We start from the raw sequence: 24,832 nt of genomic DNA on the forward strand, positions 1-24,832 counted from the left end.
TATATTTCCATTCTAGTAAAAGAATAATAGGACTAGGAGGAACCACTAAAGATGTCCTTCCCTAGAGAAGTTACTGTTGCCCGTGGGTAGTTGATTGTGTTTTTAGAGATTTGCAGAAAGACCACCTACCCTGATACATTGTGGCCGCATTTGAATTTTGGCAAGTGTTTCCTCACTTGTGGGCCAACCCTTGCACTGCCACAGACAGCCTGTCCCTCCCAGTTCCATTTTCTCGGCACAGGAAAATCACAGATCAGTGATGCCCTCCAATAACCTTTAGTATTTTCAGATGTGGGAAACCTTACACATAGTTGAGCCCTCTTTTCGCCAAACTGAATTATTCCAGTTCTTTGAATTGTTACTTTTCTCTGCCTCTTGTATGTCTGAGCTCATTTTAGTCTCATAACTTACTGTAGCCTGTTTAAAGTGCAATGGTCGTAACACTCTCTTCTCTAATAAGGGAGCGCTCAGAAGGCTTCCTTCCCAGCTTTTCTTTCTCTGTATATTGTCATTAGCTCTTTCCCTTTGGAAGACATCACAGTCCTGTGAACCGGAGGTCACCGTCCCAGACATTCCAGAATTGCATTGAGCTTTTTTGTTTATTTATTTATTTTTTGGCAGCCAGGTCTCCTCCATCTAGCATCCTAGTAGCTGGACAGGTTGAAGTAGAGCACTTTACATGTCTCTCTAGTGTGTTCCGTTTGCTACCCCAGGCCAAGTATTCTAGCCTATCAGTGTCGTGATTCTTTTGCCCATCGTGTGAGCTCCCCCTCCCAACCCTGAGTGGTCCCTATTTGAGGCAGCTCTGGAGAGGCCTGGTGTCATTTTGATTGCCCCACTCTCTCTGAGAGTATTACTTAGCCATTTCTACTAGCATTTACAAAATTCTTTTCCCAGTGTCCTCAACAACAACAATAAAAAAAACAGGTTTCACGGTGGTCGGTTCCCTTGAGACAAAGTTCAGTGTCAGTCCCCTGATCTGACAGCCAGGACCCTGGGTACAGGCTTTATTCCAGTGCTGGAGATGAGCTGGATCATGGCATTTGACACGCACGGCCCTGGCCCCTCAAAGGACGCTGTAATTATGGGCAGCAGCATCCTAACTTCTTAAGGTTCTCTTGTGAGCTCATCTTACCAGTACTTGTGTGCTTAGTCAATATTTTTTAAATTGAATCAAATCCGACTTGGAATTTGAAATATTATCTCAGAGAATCAGCTAGTTCCATATTGAGCTTTCTTTTTTTCCTCTATTATTATCTCTCCCGTAGTTTTCATCTTTACTACTTAACTTTGCTTAATAGGAAGGTTTATAGAAGTAACCGCATATATCTGTCCCCAAGGGAATTCTTGAAAGAGAATCTACAGAAGATAAACACAAACAGAGGCAGATTAGTATATTTCTAAATTACTCATTTTTTGAATGTTCACATGTTGCATTTCTTCTCCCTTTTTTTGCATGATTTATTCTTCACTTGTGGGTGGCTGCGGGGAAGGGTCAGAAGGGGCACAAGAGAAGCTGGAGTCATTTTGTTTGTGTGAAGTACAATCTGCATGCATTTTTGATGACATTAAACACATCTGTGGGAAGGTCTTGCTATAAATGTTTAATATATTCTTGAAGGAGTTCCCATTGTGGCTCAGTGCTAAGGAACCGGGCTAGTAACCATAAGGACAGGAGGCGGGTTTGATCCCCGGCCTCCTTGCTCAGTGGTTTAAGGACCCGACGCTACCAAGAGCTGCAGTGTAGGTCGTGGATGCAGTTCGGATCCTGCATGACTGTGACTTAGGCGGGGGGCAATAGCTCTGATTTGACCCTTGGCCTGGGAACTTCCATATGCCAAGGGTGCGCACCCCCGCACCCCCGTGCTGCAAAAGGCAATAGTAAAATGTACCTGCGATAATTATTCTGCTTCCCCAGGACTATCCGTGATGATCATGAGTTGCACATCCACCCTGCATCTGTCCTCTACGCCGAGAAGCCGCCCCGCTGGTAAGCCCCTCCTGCTCCTTAGCTTTGTAAGTGCGTTGAAGGCAAGGCCTGTTTCTCATAGTTTCTGGGTCCCCACCTCCTGGAGTACAGGCGCCCAGTCCACCTTTGCTGACTTTGTTCTACTGAGTCGGCTGCAAACTCTCTGCTCTATCATAGGTCTCTTGAAGTGAACTGTGTTATTTCTCTGCTCATTTGTCCAGTCAGCAAACATATTTGTGTTCACCCACGGACTGGGTGCTCTAGCCTTGGTCTGGGCACAGCTGTGCGCAGAGGAATTCACAGCCTGACAGGGAGAGACAAACAGATTCCAGGACCTGGGGCAAGGCTTTCATAAAGGGATGTACTTGGTAGATGGCTGAGGTGGGCGCTTCATGTGCCAGAGAGTCGGGGTTGGCTTCAGGAAGGAGATAATACTTTTGCTCTGGAAACTGACAGCTATTTCTGATGTCTGCACTCCTGAAATCTTGGGATTTAAATTCTCTTCTTGCCTCTTTGGTATCTGTTACCTCAACCTTGGGTAAGCTTTTTTTTTTTTTTTTTTTTTTTTTTGTAATAGAAGGAAGAAGTATAATTTATGTAGGTTGGAAGAGTATTGACAACTGTGTGCACCATTGTAACCCATACTCTAAATGAAATATAGAATATTTTCATGGCTCTAGCAAGTTTCCATGAGTCTCTTTACAGTTAATTCCCAGCTACTTTCAAAATCAGTGAGCCTTTGCTTCTAATTCTGCATTTTCTAATACAGTCATTAGGCTCGGTTCAGAGTTCTGTAGATAAAAGCATAAGGATCCAGAAGGTCCTGTGCTGATAGTGAAGATGTCCTGGAAATCACATAGGACTTCGAACCTCCTGCGAAATGAGCACACTGTTATCCACTCAGGTCATGAGGCTCAAGTGAGCAGCGTGAATGCATTTGTTCAGTGTAGTGCCTGGCACACCGAGTAGATACCCGTTAAAGGTAAAGGGAAAAAACACGTCGTCGCTAGTAGTTGTTGTGGTTCTGACCCTCATCATAAACTCTAGGAAATTAGCTTGTTTTCTTCTTGTTTCAGGGTTATCTACAATGAAGTTATACAGACCTCCAAGTATTACATGAGAGACGTGACCGCTATTGAATCTGCTTGGCTGTTGGAGCTGGCTCCACACTTTTATCAACAAGGCACGGTAGGGATGAACCAAGTCTGTCCCCCCAAACCACCTGTTGGCCGCCTCTTCCTATTTTTAAATATATGTATTTTCCAGTGTAATGTCCTAAATTTGCTGCCCACCCAGCTCAACCCCCCCAAAGGTACATAGGATGAAAGGCCATTACCATGGTCCCCAGGCCCTTCTGGGTAAAAGCTCTGCCATTTGCTCATGGCGACATGCACTTAAAAATAAATCCCTCCAACTTAAAAAAGAGAACATATCTTCCTCTCTCCCTCTGCTCTTCTAAACCATTTCCAAAGAAATTCTGTCACACTTTGGACTGTGTTCACAGGGAGCAGCACAGATACTCTCTGATGAGATTGCCTCACCAAGACTGTGAACGCGTGTGCGAGCTTAGACCCAAGGTGGTTTAAGCGCTCGGTGGGGGCGGCCGAGCACTGGCATTACCGTGCGTGTGGTATGTGCTCTTCTTCCGTCCCAGGCTCTGCAGGACGAGCAGGATAGAGCAGGTGACCTGTCATAGTTGTGTCATCATTGTTACAAAAAATGGCCATTCCTTGGAAAAAAAAGGCCATATGTTATTTTGATCAGATTTTTAATTTAGGGGTGGCTATATTTGGAAAGCTGGCATGAAAACAGGTAAATCAGAGGTAACAAACTTCCCAGCTAAATACAGCCCCGTGGACTCATTCTGTTTGACCTGCGTTGTTTTTGAGTATTAATCACATTATGTAGTTGTTGATATGGTTAGATTTAAGTCTGCCATCATGCTGTTTATTTTCTTACAGTCTGATTTAGCTTTTTTTCTTTTTTTTCTTCTTTTTTTTACTGCCTGTTTTTGAATTACCTGGTGTTTTTTGTGATTGCTCTGAGATGATAGGATGCATTCCTTAATTAATTGCAGTTGACCTTGAATTGGTATTATACTACTCAGCTCATAATGTAAGAAACTTCCAACAGTGTATTTAATTTCCTCTATCCCATTCTTAATGCTGTGGTCATACATTTTATTTCTACATGTTACTGTGAATAGGTATATAGAATATGATTTTTTTATATATCATAGCCATGCATTTTATTTATACATATGTAATGCCCTAAATTTATCTCTATATATTATCATACATTTTATTTCTACATATTTTTTCCACATGTTATATATGTTATTCTATATATTATTTTTATATATACTTTGTTTCTGCTGTTAACTGTTATTTTTGTTTTAAATAATTGTCTTTTAAAGAAATTAAGAAATTCTTGGCCTTTGACCCCAAAGGCCATCTCTTTGTTAGTCTTGGGTAATATCACTGGTATCAGTGCTATGCAACCGAATTTTGTGTTCTTCTGTAGATAAATAAACCCTGATTGATTTCCCTACTCCAAAAAACACAAAGAAATTACGACAAGAGAAGACAAAAAAAAACAAAAAACAAAAAACAAAAACAGTAAACTTTAAAAAAAAAAAAAAAAGGAGTTCCTGTTGTGGCTCAGTGGTTAACGAATCCGACTAGGAACCATGAGGTTGCGGGTTCGATCCCTGGCCTTGCTCAGTGGGTTAAGGATCCAGCAGTGCCGTGAGCTGAGGTGTAGGTCATAGACGCAGCTCAGATCCTGCGTTGCTGTGGCTCTGGCGTAGGCTGGTGGCTATAGCTCCGATTAGACCCCTAGCCTGGGAACCTCCATAATGCCGCGGGAGTGACCCTAAAAAGACAAAAAAAAAAAAAAAAAAAAAAAGCAGTAAACTTAAAAAAAAAAAAAGAAATTAAGACATAAGAAAAAAAGTATTTTATATTACCCATGCATCTTTCATTTCTGTCATTCTTCATCCCTTTGTGTAGATGCCAAGTTTCTAGCTGATATTTTTCCCTGTAGCCTGAAGAACTTCCTTTAATATATCTTTTAGTGATGCCTGCTGTTGAATTGCTCTCTCAGCATTCATTTATCTGAAATTGTCTTTATTTCATCTTTTTTTTTTTTGATTACCCCCTGGCATAAGGAGTTCCCGGACCAGGGATCAGACCTAAGCCACAGCTGTGGCAGGGCCAGATCCTTAATGCACTGTGCTAGGCTGGGGATCAAACTGAGTCCCAGCACTCCCAAGATGCCACCCATCCTCTTGTACCACAGCGGGAACTCCATCATTTTCCTTTTTGGAAGATATTTTTTCTGTATATATAGAATTGTAAGTTGAAAGGTTTTTTTCTGGTTTTCATTTTCCTTTTAACACTTTAAAAGTTTATGCCTTTGCCATCTGGTTTGCATTGAGTCTGTTGAAGCCTGCAGACACTTTTAATGTTAATTCCTCTGTATTTAATATGTCTTTTATCTTTAGGCGCTTTTAAGATTTTCTTTTCTTTTTATTTTTTTTAGCATTTTGACGTATGATGTGCTTTTTTTTTTTTTTTTTTCTTTTTTCCCTGCTTGAGGTTCATTGATCTTATTGGATCCGTGAGCTGATGTTTCTTTTTTTACCATGTTTGGGAAATTTGGGATTATTATTTCTCGAATTTTTTTCTGATCCAATATCTATCTCTACTCCTTTTAGAACTCCAGTTACATATGTATTGGAGCACTTGATACTGTCCCACATGTCAGTGACTGATCTTTTTTTTTTTTTTTTTAATTCCTTTTGACCTGTCTTCAAGTTCAGTGGTCAGTTCTTCTTAAGTGTTCAATCTTTTGTTAATTCATTTTCAGATATCGTATTTTCCATTCTAGAATTTTCATTTGGTTTTTCTTTTAAGTTTTTATCTCTCTGTTTAGAGTCTCCCTGTGTTCACTCATTCCATTCATCTTTTTTTTTTTTAATTGTCAAACATATTTATAATAGCTACTTTAAAGGACATGCCCATTAATCCAACATCTTTGTCACCTCTGGTTTATTTTGTTTTTAGACCATTTTTCTACTTTGTTGTGAGCCACATTTTCCTGCTTCTCTTGTCTAGTAATTTGTCGTTGTATGCTGGACATTATAGGTGCTTTGTTGTGAAGAGTTGATTTTGGTTTTTTTCTTTAAAGACTATTGAGTTTTTTTACTAGTAAATAGTTAATATTGGCAGATCAGTTTAGTTCCACCAAGGCCTGACTTTAGCCTTTATAGGGAAGGTCCAGACATGGGCTTTTTGATATCGTAACTGAATACCTGGGATGCTCAGTGAGGGCTTTGCGCTCTGGCTGGTTAGAACTCCGGTATCTCCAGCACTGTACACACCTCCAGAACCTCTGTGTCAGGTCCTAACTCTCCAGTAACTGTTATCTGCCAGCCTTATGGAATCTTGTATTTAGCCAATTTTATATTCAGCCAGAGACTTCAGGGTGGTAGCCCTATGTAGGTTTCTGGAGCTCCTCCTTTCCGATGCCCCGTCCTGCAGATTCCAGCTGCCTCAGCAGCTCTGCGTTTCCTCTGCCCAGCTATACTGTCGTTCTCCGTTTAGGATGTACTTCCCTGTGGCAGGGTTTGGAGAGCCATGTGGAGACCTGGGTGAATATAGAGCTCACCTGGAGTGTGTCGTTTTTGTTAAGGATCACAGCCCTGTGCTGTCTGTTCCCCAATGTCCAAAAATGATTGCTTCAGATATTTTGTCTAGTTTTACCATTGTTTACCACGGGAGGGAAACTAAAACCTGTTACTTCATCAAGGCTGTAACCAGACTACCGTGTTTTCAAACCCAAATGTGGTTTGATTGGTACATTTTAATATGAGGAGATTTCAGAGTTCCTGCTGTGGTGCAGTGGGTTAAGAATCTGACTGAAGCAGCTCAGGTTGCTGCAGATGCAAAGGTTTGATCCCTGGCCTGGCGCAGTGGGATCTGGCATTGCTGCAGCTGTGGCATAGGTCGCAGCTGCGGCTCAGATTCAGTCCCTGGCCCAGGAACTTCCATATGCCAAGGGTGCAGGCATAAAAAAAAACTAAATTAAAAAAAAAAGGGGGGAGGTTTCAAATTAAGTGTGGATTTTAAGTTTCTCTTAAAGAAATGTTAAATCTGCTGAATTTCTGAGCCTGAGTTTCCACTTGGCAGCAATCAGCAGGGGCTGAAGAATGGCTGCCTGCTGTGAATGACACTTTCCAGGTGCCCCGGTCCTGCCTCACTCATTTATTGCACTTGCTCAACTCTTAATTTGAGTTGTGACTTTGTAAATGGATGGATCTTCCTACCCCTCCATTTCTGGCAGTGTCAAGGGAGATTGTCCTTGTAAAGTCCTCTTAGGATATTTAAATCTTAAACAGTCAAACAAAAAACATTTCAAACCTATGTATTCTTCACATATCCTCATCCAGATATTTCAGCTAGAAATGAGAGCAGCTGCAGGGACTGATAAAAATGCAGTGTGTTGTCTCTGCCGTATTGGGCTGTTAAGAATAAATCTGAAGTGAAGGAAAATCTTTTTCCTCCAGACCTCTCAGGAGGAAAGCAGCAGACTTCAGAAGTGCAAGAGCAGTGATTAGAAATGCGAACTAGAGTTAAGGGGAAGGGTGCAGTTGTAAGAGCGCCTGTTAGAGCGGTAAGATGCAGGAGTTAGAAAAAGGTAAAGCGGAAGTCGTCTAAGATTCATTTAGACTCTTGGAGAACAGAATTAACCTAGAAGCAGAGTCATTTTCCCTTCTCAGCTCAAAATGGCACTTTCTTTAGGTCAAACCCGCAAGGTTAAAAGAGCAGACAGCCCCAGAATTTTGAAGAAAATGACAATCCCCAATTTTTGCATTTGTCTCTTTTCTCCAAGTGACTGCTTTTCAGCTCATCAGCTCCACTCAGCTTACTGCCTGTGATCAGAGTGTTTTTAAAGGGGGCAGGACCTCAGAAATCACCTGGTTTGACAACCTCATTGTGCAGGCGAGAGCCCTGACTCCCCCCCTCCCCAGAACCTTGGCCCCTCTTTAACTAACCAGCCCAGAGGCACTTCTGCTGTTAACTTGTCCAGAAGAAGCTCCGTGGGTCTCCAGTGGCTGCCCATGGATGGTGGATGGTCCTTTGTTGAGCACCTCACGCCCACCCACAGCCCACACCTCATCCCCAGCTCTATTCCTGGCATCTTTGGTGACTTTCCATTACCAGTGTTTTTGGAGTGTTGCTCTCACCCTGTAAAGAGGCCTGAAACGGTCCAGAGTCAGCTCTGTTTATATTCAGCATTCTCCTCAGAAATGAGCACCAAAAATGGTCCCACAGGCGGGATGACCTCCCCCAATCCTTCCGCCCCCCCACCCCCAAACTAAGGCTGTGGTGTCTGTCCTTCGTTGGAGGGTCACGTTAGGTGAAGTGCAGGAGGAGAGAATTTGGAGAAATTCAGCAAGACTCGCAGCCAGAGTGGCGAACACTGTTGAGAGATTTGCCTTTCAAGTCTTTAATTGTTTTCCCTGATTTTGAGATCTTTGGAATCTATGGAAAACTGCCTTAACCAGGGCCTTCGCAAGAACACATTAACTGTTCCTTTGTCAGGCGTAAGTGGTTAGGAAGTGTGACTTCTTACAGCTCATTTACTAAACTTAAAAAAACCTGTTTATTTATTTGTTATTTTTGGCTGCACCCGAGGCATGCAGAAGCTCCTAGGCCAGGGATTGAACCCATGCCACAGCAGTGATGATGCCAGGTCCTTAACTGCTCAGCCACCAGGGAACTCCTTGCAGCTCTAGACCTGTGTCCTGCTCACTCAGTCACCCACCTTGCCGTGCTGGCAGCACGCTGTCTTCTGTACCCTGTGTTCTTTCTCTGTCTGTGATGGGGAGGACCGTCTTGAGGCCATTGTAGGTGCACTGAGGAGAGGGGTTTGGGCACTGAGCATGCGCGGGTTTGGCGGGCCTGCTGGGCTGGCAGATGGGGGGTTAGGAATTCCTGGTGTGAAGAACCCACTGCGTGTGAAGGCAGCACGCCTGGGGTACCTCCTGCTTGTGGGTCTATGATTGTTAAGGGGGGTATCGGGAATGCCTCGGTGCACAGAGGTTCTTTATTAAAAGCTTCTGTCTACACAGAGTGCCTCAAATGCGTATTTGGGAGTTTTTAGCTCTTTGGGCTTTACTTAGACTGTAAAGAATGTTTGTATCCCCCAATCCTATTTTCTGATACCATGATTATAATGTTATGCTTCCTGTGTTATTTATACTTGGAGAGGGTGACATTTTTGAAAGAAAGACGTGTCACTAGGACGTGTCCCTTTCCTGTATGTCATTGCTCTTGGTGGGGCTCCCTGAGTGTAGGGGCCTTGAGCTCAGGTTCCTGCCTGAGGAGACGCTAAATTGGTTGTTCCTTATTGTTCCTAAGGAGAGGATACCTTCCATTGACCGCTCTCAAGAAATTCTAGGGAACTCGAGTTGGTCTTCGACCTGAGCCCAGGCCCCTGAGCAGCACTGGTGTTGGGTGCACCGCTGTCCTGTGGGCTGGGGCGCAGGGAGAGCTGAGTCTCATTGGCCACTGCCCGCAGAGCCCTGCGGCCTTGGCTGAGCAGTGGTGGCCCGGCCTTGGTCTGTGTGGCTTACTGGAGGCCCCTTCCTTGGTTGGTCACTTGGGCTTTTTTCCTCCTAGCTGTTCCCCTGAGGGGCAGGGCATTTACTGAGAAGGTGTGAACCATTGGAAGCTTTGATTTGGTTCTTAGATGGCGATTGTGTTGAAGTGCTTTCTTTGCCTAACCAGCCCCAGTGATGGTGTTTACTCTTCTCTTGCAGCACCTGTCCCTAAAAGCCAAAAGGGCCAAGGTCCAGGACCAGTGAGCAGGGCTCAGCTGCAGGGGCTGTCGGGTGCCCTCTCTTCCACCTGCCGCCCCCCTGCCAGGGCCTGGGCGAGCCGCCGTCGGCTCACGTGGACCCTTGAGCTGCTCTGCAGTGGGCCGCAGCCTGTGCACAGCCCCTTCGCATCCATTCCCTCAGCACCTACATTTCTTGCTGGGATCCTGGAGGAGTTTGTGCCTGGGTGGGCCTCCCGCTTTGCAGGAGTTGGAAGGACCATGCTCTTTGCTCATCCAGCATCCTCACTAACCCAGCCTGCCGTGTCGACCAGGCACAGAGTCGTGACCCGGCTTTGTGGGGAATGAGGAGGAGAGTGGGCCGCCGTAGGCGGAAGCACCACGTGGGGTGAGCAGAGGGTTTGCTGGGCTGGCTTCGCTTTCCCTGCTGGGACCACGGCTCTGTTGCCCAGTGAGGTTCGCCGTAGGGTGTGAAGGAGCATGTATCTCCGAAAGCCTGTGACCCTGGAAACGCTGCGGATTTCTGCCAGCGTCACCGAGGGGCATGTCCATGAGCACAGGGGCTCCCAGACCAAGCCTGGGAGACTGTTTTCCCTCTGCCCGGGTCCCTGTTTGCCTGCGGCCGGGAGACTTGCAAGGCTTGGCAACCGACAGAGAGGACCCGCGTGCGCCGTGCTTTGTTAGCACAGGGTTTCTCTGTTTCATGAGTGGGCTTGGCTTTCCCTCTGCATATGATGTCGTGTCCTCATGCCACTGGTGAAAGCTCATTGGCTCAAACCCCATCCGGGACCCTCCGTAGCAGAAATTCACAACACTTTAGAGGCTCTAAGCTTCTGTAGCTCAGGAACGAAACGCGTACATTTGTCTTTTGTTTGTTTGCTTGGGCTCTCGTGAGAACGCAGGGTTGCGATGGGGGCTGTTCCAGCAGGCGCTGGTCTCATTGTCACCCCTGGGCTTCTTTGCTGTGATGACGTTTGCATTTCAACCCATGACCTATCCAGATTGTTTTCCCCTTACTGTTTCAATGACATTTATTTTAAAAACACGTAGCTTGAAAATTTATTTTTGTACTGATATTAGTTCAGGTGTGCCACTTTTGGCACCAAACCTGTATGTCATTTTTATTTCTGTTTTATAAACATGTAAATAATAGTGATAACTTGTTAATAATAGTAAACATTTATACCTAAAGTAAATGTATCCCCTCCCATCCATGGTTGTTGTGGTGTTTTAAGATGGTCCGATTAATTCTTCTGAGCCAGGGCTTAACATGAGCCATGAAACCTCAGATGCTTGGTGTGCAGCATCACATGGACACAGGAAACCCCATAAAGGAAGATCATGTGACCACATGTCCTCCAGACCTTATTAGAGTCGACATGGGATGCTGTTTAAATCAGGTCCCAAAGAAATGCAAATTCCTGCCAGCTTCCGTTTGGGTTCCTTGTGGAGAAAGATCAGAAATATTTCTATAAAGTCTAAGACTGGGGCTGGTCCTCATGAGCTTCTGTTGGGGTGGAGGAGGAAAGGGTACAGGATGCTCACCCCCTGGGGTGAAACCTCAGGTCAGGTCAGAGGAGATCAAACGGTCGGTCGGTGCAGCCTGGAGCCTGTGTGGCGGCACTGCCGCCTCTGCCTGTGGGGGCCTGGCCTGAGCACACCCGGGCAGGCCTCTGAGCTTTGTACCTGATGTCACGTCGCAGCCCATTGTGGGTGGAGTGGGGCCTTCACCGTCAGAGGCTGCAACCGCAGAATCGTGGCCTTGGCTGAGGGCTCCCTTTGTGCGAATCTGCAGAAACACATGACCTCGTTGGAGGGCAGTGACCCCACCTGAGAGTGGTGACCCTGCCTGGCTGAGAGAGGCCAGCGGGGCCTGGTGGCCTAGCAACTCATAAGACTTTGTCCCCAAGTAGTTCCATAGAACGAGTCCTCTCAAGCTCTACACGAGTTTTCGGATGTTGGTAAGTGCAATTTCCATGGCATTGCAGCATCTTCCTTCTGAAGCCAGGGGCTCAGTGAGACGGTGGAGGGGAGTCTCTGTGTGGGGAGAAACCAGGTGGGGCAGTGTTGTCCTGGCAGCCCAGGGATGCACTTTCCCTGTGAATCCACACGTGGTGCTGACGTTCTGCCACACTGTGCGCCCCCCCGGCCCCCGTTGAGCCTCCCACTTGGGCCTTGAATGTGGAGAGTCCCAGGCCCCCAGCTCCATGCTCTGGCCTCATCGTCAGCACCAGCACAGCCTGCAGGCAGCGCTGCTTTCTCTTGGCCTCGGTGCTGCCGTGCAGGCTGGGTGCCCCTGTCCCGTTCTCAGCCCTGCTTTTTAGGACCTGGTGCTGACAGCTTCCGGTCAGTCATCTTTTAGGGTTGAATGGTGGGGGCACAAGGGCTGAGGTGCCTCTATTCGGTGACCACGAGACCCTCTCCTGAAACTATTGGACCAGCTCTCCAGGAGTGGGACGTGGGAGTCTGCAGTTTGAAAAGCTCCAGCCCAGGTGGTTCTAATGTGGTGCATAGGGAACCACTAGAGGAGACAGGCGTCATGGGCCCTCAAACCTGGGAAGGAGGTGAGCCACCAGCTGGGTGGTCAGGAGCATCAGATTTGAGTGACAGTTTTTACACAGACTGTACTTTATCTTTCAGATTCTTTTCCCACATAGATGATCACAGACTATTGTGTAGAGTTCTCTACTGTTATACAGCAGGTCCTTGTTGGCCAGTCATTCCGTTTACCTCTGGGCAAATGCCATCCCCAACCACCACTCCATCCCTCCCTCCCCCCTGACACAGGTTGGACTCTTAGCAAGTACCTAGATCCACCCTGAGCCCACTCATACGTCCCCGCAAAGCACTATTGTTGCCGAAATGTCGGCTGCCTCTGTACATCGATGCCAAATAGAAATGCAGAGTCAGAGTTGGAGCAAACAGAAAAAGTCGCTTTAATTGCTGGGCAAAGGGGGAACACAGCGGGCTAGTGCTTCCAGGACTGTGCGCCCCTCAGAGGGAGTAGTGAGGAGTCTTAGAGTGTTTGAGGAGCAGGATGTGATCAACTCATGGACCTTTTTCTGATTGGTTGCTGATGAAGTAATTGGGAGTCAGCGTCATCAACCTTTGGTTCCAGCCAGTCTGGGGTCTGCGTGCTTGCGGGCAGCATACAGTTGGCTTCTTCCACCTGGTGGGGGCTTCAGCACCTGCAAAACAGCCCCAAGGACATGGCTCAGAATGTTATCTATAGCCTTTGAAGAACTGAAGGTCTTTGACCTGTCGAATGGCTAAATTTACGGTTTTCTTCTTTCTCTGTATTTTCTCACTTCTGTGATTAAATTACCTCTTTGATTAAAGTTTTTCTATAGATAAAATGGCAGGCAGAGGCCATGAGTGTGGGGGGTCCACTCTGGGGAGGCCTCCCAGCATCCTGCCCGGTTAGGCTGTGGTCTGTGGTGTTGGAATTCAATTCCAGGAAGGTCACGGTGGTGAAAAACAATGTCGGCCCATGGTGAGCTTTCCTGACTGCCCTCTCCCGATGAGGAACGTGTAATAATTCAGCATTTTGTAAAGCTTAAAGTCAGTCTATACAAAAGTCATCCTGGAGTTCCCATTGTGGCTCAGCGGTAATGAGCTGGACTAGTATCCATGAGGTTCTGGCCTCAGTCAGTGGGTTAAGGATCCTGTGTTGCTGTGTGCTGTGAGCTGTGGTATAGGTCACAGACGTGGCTTGGATCTGGTGTTGCTGTGGCTGTATTGTAGTGTGGTGGCTGCAGCTCCAATTTGACCCCTAGTCTAGGAACTTCCATATGCCCTGGTTTTTGCCCTAAAAAGCAAAAAAACAAAAACAAAAACAAAACAAAAAAAAAACCCATCCTTTTTTTTTGGGTGGGGGAGTGCCAAAATGTTCTTTCTTTTACAATATGGTAGTGATATCAGATGGTAGTTTACAAAATGTTTTCCTTGAAAAAATATCAGCAGTCTTACATAACCAATTAACCAGTTGAGAACAAAACCAAAAATTGGTTGATGAAATCTCCAGTTCTGGGAACCACAGGTTTATGGGCTCAGCAGATTGTGTGGGCCAGCTGGCAGCATCAGCACCAAGCATCTTGGGTATCATGGCCCTGGGGAAATGGAGCTGCCTTGCCAAGCAACTAAATTGCTAATGAACTTCTGGAGTAGCAGGAGGACTACCTGTCTTTACATCAGTGGAAGGACTCAAGGCAGCAGGACTCAGCCCCAGCTCCCTTACTTCACCTTTAGATAAGGTCAGATATTTTCCATTTTCCACTCTCCAGTGACTCACCTGCATTTTCCCTCAGCCTTCCAAGTTGTGCTGAAACAGGATGATGGAACTCTGGATTTTCTATCTTTTTTTTGGAAGGGGAGGCACCTGTAGCGTATGGAAGTTCCCAGGCTAGGGGTTGGATCAGAGCTGCAGCTGCCAGCCTACACCACAGCCACAGCAACACGGGATCCAAGCCGCATCTTCAACCTACACTACAACTCATGGCAACAACAGATCCTTAACCCACTGAGCAAGGCCAGGGATTGAACGCGTGTCCTCATGGATACTAGCCGCTGGGCCACTAGAGGAACTCCTTATCTGTTTAATCTATTTTTTCCCCGCTGTTGGCACTGGAAATAGCCAGTCAAATCATTTCATACACAGCTGACCACTTGGGGTGAGTCTCCAGTGGAGTGGAGGTGTCCTGGAGAGGGTTGTCCCTGGGACCTCACGGTCACTACTTTGTCTGGCAGGTGAGGAGCTGTTCCGGCATCTCAGGTGAATCACAGAGCTGTTGGCTTTTGTGCTCTTGGGTGGTCTTGAACTTGTTCAAACAGGTTGGCTCCTTGTCTGCCAAGGAGACCCCGGGGCAGCATTTTCCCTGGCCCCATGGCATGCCTCAGCCCACCTGTGGGTTCTCCTGAAGGCAGTGAGTGAGCTGGAGAGGTGGGGAGGTTCACAGGAGCTGGTGGTGCGGTTGAGGGGCCCTGGGGGTATGTCCCCGAGCCTCCAGAGCCAGGAGAAGGTCCAGTGCGGCCTGTGGCCCACAGCTTGTCCACTGACCATGGTCTGGGCAGAGGTCCTGGCCAGGCATTTCCCTGGCCCCAGATGGAGGGGGCAGAACTTTGCCTGATCCAAACGTAGCCCAGGCTCCCTGCCTGCTGCATCTGGACCCCCGGGACCTCCAGGGCAGGCTGGGCTGGTGAGGAATTTCCAGTCTCCTTCCGGGGCTTCCTTTGAGCCTTTTCCTGTCCATTTCCACTTACTTGTTTTCGGTTTTGAAGTGCAGTTGAGTTTGCTTTGTACCTGCTGTGACTGTGTTTACCCCTAGCCCTTCGTTTTCTTCAGTGTGCTTGCTTTGTCCCTTTAACCTTTTCATCTGGCTTCTGCATTATTTCCCTTTTTTTGTTTGTTTGCTTTTTAGGGCCAAACCTGAGGCACATGGAGGTTCCCAGCCTAGGGATCCAGTTAGCTCTGCAGCTGCCGGCCTGCGTCACCACCATAGCCACTCCGGATCTGAGCTGCATCTGTAGCCTATACATTGCAACTTGTGGCAACGCTGGATCCTTAGTCTGGGATTGAACTCACATCCTCTCAGACACTATGTTGGGTTCTTAACCTGCGGAGCCACAATGGGAACTCCTGAGTCTTTTTTACACTCTACTTATTTGTTTCTAACTTTTATACTTCCAGGTACCCCTCAAAAAAAAAAAATTTCAAATTTTTTTGTTCTCTAAATATTGTTATTTTCTTTTTCTCATTTTAATCTGTTAAATTTGCTTTAACAGTTTACTTCCTATTTTATTTTACTTCCATTACTCCCTTCTCTCTCTTTTTTTTTTTTTTTTTTTTTTGTCTTTTGTCTTTTTTTGTTGTTGTTGTTGTTGTTGCTATTTCTTGGGCCGCTCCCGCGGCATATGGAGGTTCCCAGGCTAGGGGTTGAATCGGAGCTGTAGCCACCGGCCTACGCCAGAGCCACAGCAACGCGGGATCCGAGCCGCATCTGAGACCTACACCACAGCTCACGGCAACCATGGATCCTTAACCCACTGAGCGAGGCCAGGGATGGAACCTGCATCCTCATGGTTACTAGTTGGGCTCATTACTGCTGGGCCACAACGGGAATGTCCCCAGATGACATTCTGACACCCACTGGGGGTAGGAATAACCCTTGCAGGTCACATGGAGACGCATCTGTAACAGCATGACTGGATGTCACCTGAGTGGTGGGGGCAAGTGCACTGAAGACCTGGATTAAAAACAACCAAAACTTTTGAAGTATAATTTATGGAGTTCCCATTGTGAGCACAGTGGGATCAGCGGTGTCTCTGCAGTGCCAGGTCACAGCTTCGATCCCTGGCCCAGCACAGCGGATTAAAGGATCCAGCATTGCCGCAGCTGTGCTGTAGATCGCAACAGCAGCTCGGATCTGATCCCTGGTCTGGGAACTTCGTATGCTGTGGGGCTGCCAAAAAAGAAAAAAAAGTATAATTTACATATAATAAAGGCACTCATTTTATTTGGCTAGTTCAATGAGTTTTGACAAATACATGCACCCAAAGGACCATCAAAATCAAATATTTTTATCCAAAGATGTCCCCCATGATCTTTTGTAGTCAACCCCCACCCCTGACCCTTGGCCTCAAGCATCACCATTCTGCTTTCAGTCACTGTGAATTAGTTTTGCCTTTTCTAGAATTGCATATAAATCAGAATAATTCAAAACACACTCTTTTGTTATCTGGAGAAGATCCGCAGTCTCGCCATTAGACAACTTCCTGACCTTGGCAAGATAGCCTTTCCACCTTCCTCCCAGTTTCCTTATCTGCACAGTGAGGATAATAACCTAGAACATTCAGTTAATCAGGTGCTGGAGTGTGCACCACCGAGGGGCTCTAGAAAGGTGCCGGGCCAGGGGCTGCTCGGTGACCAGGGGACTCTGCTCTTCCCAGCATGACCGAGTCACAGAAGGCCCCCTGCTGCCCCCTCCCTCCACACCTGTCCTAGCCTCCCCCTCTGCAGGGCCCCACACTCTCAAAGGAGGAGTTTATTATTTTGTTTTATTTTATTTTTTGTCTTTTTAGGGCCACACCTGTGGCACATGCAAGTTCCCAGGTCAGGAGTCCAATTGCAGTTGCAGTTGTTGGCCTACACCACAGCCACAGCAACACAGGATCTGAGCCGTGTCTGCGACTGACACCACAGCTTATGGCAACACAGGATCCTTAACCCACTGAGTGAGGCCAGGGATCGAACCTGCGTCCTCATGAATACTAGTCAGGTTTGTTTCTGCTGAGCCACAGTGGGAACTCCAGGACTTGTTTTATTTAAATAAGAGAGATGCAAAGACACTCCAGAAAGGAAGGGATGCTGTGATGAGTCCTTGTGGTGGACAGATGTGGCAGGAGTCTGAGCAGAGGGGAGGGGTATGTGAGGGAGGCACCGTCAGAGGCCTGGAGCCAGGTGCTTGAGTGTCAGCGATGGCATCAGGGGCAGACCCCACACAGGCTCACGGACATTTGGCACATCTGGAAGATCAGAGAACTGCACGAACTCACCCTGACTTTCTGATATTTATTGATTGTCTTCTTCATACGCGGCCCTGGGAGTTGGGGCAGTGAACACACCCAGTTCCCTGCACCCTGGAGTTCACATGCTGGAGGATGATGCACGTTCAGGCTGCACCCCATCCTTACCCAGGGATGTGGAGGGGCCTCCGTGTGGTCCTGAGATCCATTCTTCAGAGTCCGTTGGACTGGCCAAGCTGCTCTGCAAGTCACTGCAGAGTGAGGCTGTGCCGCCCTCTGCTGGCCACATGGAGGCAGTGCCTTCCCAGACTGGGTGGTCCCAGCCTTGCGATGGACTGAGGGGCAGCAGACAGTGCTTTTGGCCCCCTGCTTCCACTGTGCAAACATGGAGGAGCAGGGGAGTGTGAGGAACTGATCTCCCGTCATGTCCAAGTGCCCCTCCATTCCCTATAAGTACCTGGATTTGAAAAGTGAGAGTGGGGAGTTCCCGTTGTGGCTCAGCAGGTTAATGAACCCAGCTAGTATCCACGGGGATATGGGTTCGATCCCTGGTCTCGCTCAGCGGGTTAAGGATCTGGCATTGCACTGAGCTGCAGTGTAGGTTACAGATGTGGCTCGGATCCTGTATTGCTGTGGCTGTGGCGTAGGCCAGTAGCTGTAGCTCCAGTTTGACTCCTCACCTGGGAACTTCCATATGCTGCAAGTGCAGCCCTAAAAGGAAAAAAGTGAGAGTTGAACCAAATCATGATGTTTTTCTGAGCGGTCTCCTGCAGCCCCCACTTCCCATGGCACCATCCTTGTGGCCCCTGGGCTGCTGTGGCTGGTCCAGGGAACTCCTTCTCAGCCTTCTTCCCTCTAGCAGGGATGGAGGGACCCATGCTCTGAATTTGAGGTGGAATCTTCCTGCCACCTAACTTGAGGCCAGGATTCTGGCGAGGACAGTCTGAGGCCAGTGGAGCCCAGCCTTAGCCATCCCAGCCTGGGGGCAGGATGTACATGGAGACACCATCTTGGAAGTGGATCCCCCAGCCCCAAATCTTCCTAGCCCCTTTCAAATCACCCTCATCTAAGGCGCCAGAGAGCAGAGACATGATATCCCCACTGTGCCCTGTCCGAATTCCTGACCCCCAGAATCTGTGCGCCACATAAAGTAGTAGTTTTGTGTCAATAATTTTGGGGCTGATAATTCTGCAGCCCCCAGGCCATCTGTGATGGGCTAAAAGGGCTTCTGAAACCTGATCTGGAAACAACCAACTTTGGTAAGGCCATTTCCTTGGGAGAAAGGGTCGCTTTTGGGCCAAGCACCCTGGAGTTCTGGGGGCCTCTGTTCCTGTTGGTGGCCCTGAACAGCTCCTTGTTCCCTAGAACTGGGTCTGTCTGACCCATGACTTTTTTTTTTTTTTTTTTTTTTTTTTTTAATGGCTGCGCCTGTGGCATATGGAAGTTCCTGGGCCAGGGGTTGAATTGGAGCTGCAGCTGAGGCCTACACCACACCTATGGCAAAACTGCATCCTTAACCCACCGAGTGAGTCCAGGGATTGAACCCTCACCCTCACAGAGACATCAGGTCCTTAACCCGCTGAGTCACAAGAGGAACCGTTACCTGTGTTTAATAGGAAAGCAAGGTTTTATGTGACAGTCATTTTGTCTGAAAAGTCTGAGGTTGGAGAAGTGACACACTGAGATTTGGAATTACAGAAAGTGTCATGCATGGGTGGTGGGGGAGTGGTGGAGTCTGGGCTGGACCAGAGAGAAGGCAGGGATGCCATCAAGGACAAGGTTGCAGGGGCACTGCCAGTAGGGGAAGGTGAGCCCTCTCAACTTTGTTCCTTGCAAGGAGGAACTGAGGCTCAAATGGCCAGGGGACTTGCCCAAGGCAGACGTGCGTCCGGCTGGGTCCCCAACCCTGGGGCTTGTCAGTGCTCTCAGCGGTGGGCCAGTCTGCAGAGCCACGGTCCCTGTGCAGGGCAAGACCGGTGCCAACCTGACCAGGGTAGGTTGTGGAGCCGGCTGTCCCACGCGCCCGCATCGCAGGCAGAGGCGACGGGACTCTTAGGCCGGTGTGCGCGCGGCGCCGGCAGGGGGCGCCAGCGACCCGCGTTTGCGCGGCCAGGATTCCCCTGTCCCAGTCTGAGTCGGCCAGGCCTTTAGCCACCGCAAAGTCTTTTATTTTCTAAGCTTTTTGGGGAATCCATTATACCAGAATTAATTTGTGACATGTTGTTTGTTTAACAGTGGACTTATGTAATACTTTTATCCATGTTTAAAAAGGAAGGAATTTGATCAAAGGCAGACCATTTAATGTAATTAACCAAGGAAAAAAGCTTTTGGGACTTTGAAATGTTAACTATTTCTCCTCTGTCTAGGAAATGCTATAAAGCTTCAATTAGTTAAGAATGACATACACATTTTGTTTCAAACATGCAAGAGATGTTTTTCAGATATTTATATTGCCATATTCTCAACAGAATGCTTTGAATGACTACCTCCAGTTCTGCACCTATACCCGCTGGTATTGCGTTTTAACCTTCCTGGAATCCATTTTCTAAAAAATAAAGACATTTTCAGATCTGAGAGCTAAAAAAGGGGGGGGGGTGTTTCTGCCTGGTCCACTCTCACCACTACCCACCAGACACGTTCCCTACTGCCCTGGCCCCAGCCTGAGCGCCTCGGAAAAGAAGTCACCTCCTCCACACTGTCTAAGCCTGAGTTCCCTGTTCTAAGCACTCAGCTCAGAGCTGGACTTGACCCTCCACGTCTTAAATCTTGACCACCTCCCAGAGGAAGGCACGAAATCTCCCTAGTTTACAGTCCAGTTCATGATGCTAACGACATCAGAAATCAAATAATAATACCAGCTAACTTCTATGGAGTTCTAATTTTTGCCATGGCCAGTCAGGATCTTCCAGAGTGGACCTGGGGCAGACAGAGGAGGGCTCATAGCCCCCCCCTGCCCCACTGTCAGGGTCCTTGCAGACCTGAGAACCTGGTAGGGGGAGCAAGTGGGCGATCATAAATCCGAGAGACCAGTGCAATGTCCACACCAAACCAGTGTGCTCCGTATCTGTCCTTCTGTCTATTGTGGCCTCCTTCCTGCATCCTCAGTTGGCGAAAGTACCTGCATAGTAGCCCAGGAACAGGAGGAGAGGCACCCATCACGAGGCACTGCCTGAGGTCATGGTGCTCAGAGCTACAACTTGACCCCCAGAGTGGTGCCCATGTGTGCCAAAGCCTTGAGGTTGAGGCCATGGCCACAGTCAAGTGTTCTTTGGGCCTGGCTCCCACCTATTCCAGGTCCTGGTCTGCTGGAGACCGGCTAGTGAGCAGCCCAGTTCCGGGAGGCAGCCTTCGCATGAGGCAGTGTGGCAGGTGGTTAAAAGCTTGGCCTCTGAGCCACAGTGCCTGGGTTCAAGACCTGCTCTCACCACCTCCCAGCTGTGGGTCTTGGGGAGGACACTTAGCCCCTTGCTTTAAAAAGATAATAATAGTACATTTCTGTATTACTCATGTGTTTTAATTAAAAAATTTTTTTTTGCTTTTATGGACGTACCCAAGATAGGGGTTGAATGCCAACCCAAACAATGCCAGATCCAAGCCGCTTCTGTGGCCTACACCACAGCTCAGGGCAATGCCAGATCCTACACCCACTGAGCAGGGCCAGGGATCGAACCTGCATCCTCATGGATACTAGTTGGGTTTGTAACCTGCTGAACCACAACGGAAACTCCCATGCCTTTTATTTTTGTGTTTTATGATGCTTTGGCGTCTCGGTACCTTGTAGACTGCATCTCCCAGGGCTTGGTAATTTATAGTAAACCGCTAGTCCAAGCACACCTTTCACCTGCAAGGACACTAATCCAAAGCCTATACCCCAACCGTCTCCTTTATTTAACTCACCCACCAAGCCAGTGTTTCCCTGCCCTCCATCGCTGCAGGGTCAGGTGCAGGAACCAGACACGTAGTGACGGCCCCTGGAGCCTTCTTGAGTCTGCTGATTTAGTCACTTCTGTGCAAACCACAACCAAAGCTCTGGCCCCCACGTTCCCTCCCCCTCCCCTGCCTCCTAACTGACCCTGGGGCTTCTCTGCGGGGCCCTGTGTGCTGGGACACACCCCCTCTTGGAAACTGTGAGTGGTACACTCTTCTTTCTAGGCAGTTGTCTCTGTGTCTGTCAAGCTATGGTATCTGATTACATCAAAATCCCAGGCACATTTTAAAACAATCACATAAGATTGTGGCAGGAGTCAGATGACTTAACTTTCCTAAAATGCTTATGACAGGGGCTGACACATGGGGATGCTGAGCAAGGAGGAGCTGTTATTATTACTACACTCGGCCCTGTTGGCAGCAACTGCCACCTTCTTGGTGGCGCTGAGCACTGCTGCTGCATGAGGTGTGGCCAGTGCCAGGAGCCTGGTCATGGGTCAGCCAGCCATTTTCTTCCCTTGGCAGTGGGGCTCCCCAAACTGAGTGCCAGGGGAGGATGGGGGACTCTTGGAGCCAGAAGAGAGCCCACCTTTATCACTGGGCTGCAGGCACTAAATCGCTAATCAGCGTCTCCAGCGAGCTCCCCCTCCCCACCCCACTCCCCTGAGACTCCCCAGTTCCAGTGGAGAGGTGATGCATTGATAATTACTGCCCGTGATAACTACTCATAATCTTCACCATAGTCATGTAGTGACCAGGCACTGTGCTGGCATTTTTTTCTTGGCAGCACCCGCGGCATGTGGAAGATCCCCGGCCAGGGATCAAACCCACACTACAGCAGTGACCTGGGTCACAGCAGTGACAATGCCAGATCCTTAACCCTTTGAGCCACCATGGAACTCCTGTGCTGGCATCTTGTTTCAGCAGTTCTCAAAGTTTTTGGCCTTAAGAACTGAGAGTTCCCATTGTGGCTCAGTGGTAACAAACCCGACTAGTATCCATGCGGACGCAGGTTTGATCCTTGGCCTCGCTCAGTGGGTTAAGGATCCGGCATTGGCGTGAGCTGAGGTGTAGGTTGCAGATGTGGCTCAGATCCTGCTTTGCTGTGTCTGTGGCATAGGCTGGCAGCTGCAGCTCCGATTCAGTCCCTAGCCTGGGAACCTCCATATGTGACGGATGTGGTCTTAAAAAGACAAAAAGACAAAAAACAAACAAACTTTCGAGGATCTCAGAGTTCTTGTTAACATGGGCTGTATCTGTCACTATTTACCATTCAAGGAGTTGCAATTGAGGAAGTGTAATAATATTTGTTCATAGTTTATTTAAAATTGCCATAATCAACACATTACATGCTAACATAAATATTTTATGAAAAGTAACCATATTTACCAACACAATTTAGGGAGAAGGAAGCGTGGCCTTGTTTTACATTTTTGCAAATCTCTATAGTGTCAGGTTTAATAGAAAACAGCTGAGTTTTTATAGCTGCGTCTGCCTTCAAGGTTTGGAACCATCACGTGTCATGCAGTCTCTGGAACACTTCACTGAGAGTAAAAAAAAATTCTTTAATTGAGAGAGAAAAAATAAGTAACATCTTCGTATCATTATGAACATAATTTTAACTATTGTGGACATTCTGGAAGGGTCTTGGGGACCCCTCCCCCCAGAGATTCACAGGACATACTTTGTAAACTGCGGGCTTATACACATGATGGGTAGGTCCTGACCAGCCCCAGCTCTACAAATGAGGAAACTTGCCCGAGGTCATGCAGCTGGGATTCCAAGCCAGGGGGCCCGGGTTGGGGGGAATCACAGGGAAAAGACCTTGACTTTGGTGTCCGTGGTCCCAGCACTGAGCCCCGAGAGACAGGGCAGGGCCCGGACACAGACAAAGCGAGCCTGGGCAGTATGGGCCATTGGGGAAGGGAGCTGGGTCGGAAGTGAGGGGGGGTTGGGAGGGGCCCCGGGGATGCGTTAGTCACCAAACGGTCCCAGTGACAGGGCTGGAGATGGCAGCTGGCGGCGGATGCCGCCTCCAGCTGGAAAATCAATAGGTGATCAGCGGTCCAGGGGCACCGCTGTTCATCAGGTGCGCAGGGACGCGGGGTGGGGGCGGGGGCCGGGAGGAAATATCACTGACCCCTGGCAGGATTGATCAAACAGCCAGACACCCAAGGCCAAACTCACTAATAAAGTGAGACGTTCAGCTCAGCCAGGCGGCTGCTGGCTGAAGGTCTTAAAAAAACCGCTTAGCTGGGGAGTTCTTGTTAAACTGTCTTTGTTTCCTGAGGCCACTGGGAGGGAGGACTGGCTTGAGAGAGGCCTGGCGTGGCTGCTGTTTGGCCCACATCTTCTGGCTTGACTGGGTCTGGACCATGGAACACCAGAGTCCACATAGCGTGTGTGTGTGCGTGTGTGTGCTGGTATGGCACATACCATTTACACATGGTACATGTGTGCGCAGACATGCATGTGCTGTAGCACGCATGTGTGCAAATGTGCCCTGGCCTGTTTGTGCATGCATGTGCAATGCTATAGCATGTATAATGTCCACACGTGTGTGCAAATGTTACAGCACACACGCACATATGCATCTTGCATGTGTGTGTGTGCGCACTCACGTGCCAAGCATGTATCCTGGCCACATGGCATATGTGCACACGCAGGCTTGTTACAGCATGTGTGTGTGCACACGTGCCCTGTATGTGCGCATGTATGTGCACCAACTACAGCACACACACTGTGCATTTGGGGGAGGGGCCTCTGTGCTTGTGGGTTAAACTCTTTCTTCTGCATTTTTTCACTAACATCACCACTTCCTCTGCCTGTAGCCCCAAAGATGCAACATTTGTAACGAACATCCTGATTATTATGGGGGACGGGAGAGAGACGTGGAGACTGGAGAACTGTATCTAGAAGGCTAAGATGTAGAAGAGAAAAAGGGGAAAGGAAGGAGGCGGGGAGAGAAAAAGTGAAGAGAATAAATCTACTGGAATTCAGGACAATTAGGTGGACCATCCCAGTACCAATAGGATTAGAATGCGCTTAACACTTTGCCGCTTGAAGAATGGCAGGAAGACAAAGGCTATTCTATTGGCAGAATAAGAGCTTAGGGGGTGTATTTTGATTGAATGATGGAGCCTCAAACAATATATCTGCCTGGAATTTGTGAATGTGACCTGCTATGGTCTGAATGTTTGTGTCCCCCCCAAATTCATGCTGGAATCCTAAACCCTAAAGGTGATGGTATTGGGAGGTGGAAGTGACTTGCCTGAGGTCACGCAGCTGGGATTCCAAGCCAGGTGGCCTGGGTTGGGGGAATCACCAGGAAAAGACCTTGACTTTGGGAAGGAAAGACGCCTCCATCGCTGATACATCCACAGGGGATTTTAAGCATTGTTACATTGTTGAACTTGCCTAACTGTGAGCCTTCCTCTAGCCCTGAGAATCTGCGCATTGGTGCAAAGAGAGGTAAACATTTAGACTGATGGCCGAGGACCTAGGGTGGGTGCCCAGGGAGGTGTCCTGATAGACGGTGATGGTCCTTAGGAGAGAAAAGGGTCTGCGGGA

At 48.2% G+C, this 24,832-nt stretch overlaps 1 protein-coding gene across 8 annotated transcripts in view; it reads left to right on the plus strand.

Moving 5' to 3' along the window:
* DHX35 (DEAH-box helicase 35) overlaps positions 1-24,832 on the plus strand; it is a 193,604-nt gene that overhangs the window by 67,264 nt on the left and 101,508 nt on the right. For 4 of the 8 annotated variants that reach the window (XR_014832321.1, XR_014832323.1, XM_001929022.7 and 1 more), the window contains 3 exons: positions 1,919-1,990; positions 3,046-3,157; positions 9,798-11,024. Coding sequence is in view for 3 of the 8 variants with exons in the window: in XM_001929022.7 (XP_001929057.3) it covers positions 1,919-1,990; positions 3,046-3,157; positions 9,798-9,842 (229 nt within the window). In the remaining 5 variants the exon portion in view is untranslated. Of the gene's footprint in view, positions 1-1,918; positions 1,991-3,045; positions 4,613-9,797; positions 11,025-24,832 lie in introns of those variants that run through there. The other 4 variants (XR_014832319.1, XR_002340163.2, XR_014832322.1 and 1 more) reach the window with 2 other exon arrangements.

Source organism: Sus scrofa, chromosome 17 (assembly GCF_054392235.1).
Source record: "Sus scrofa isolate SSC_HxYL_T2T_F1_AM1 chromosome 17, Sscrofa_HxYL_maternal_Yorkshire_Landrace_v2.0, whole genome shotgun sequence".
Taxonomy (NCBI): domain Eukaryota; kingdom Metazoa; phylum Chordata; class Mammalia; order Artiodactyla; family Suidae; genus Sus; species Sus scrofa.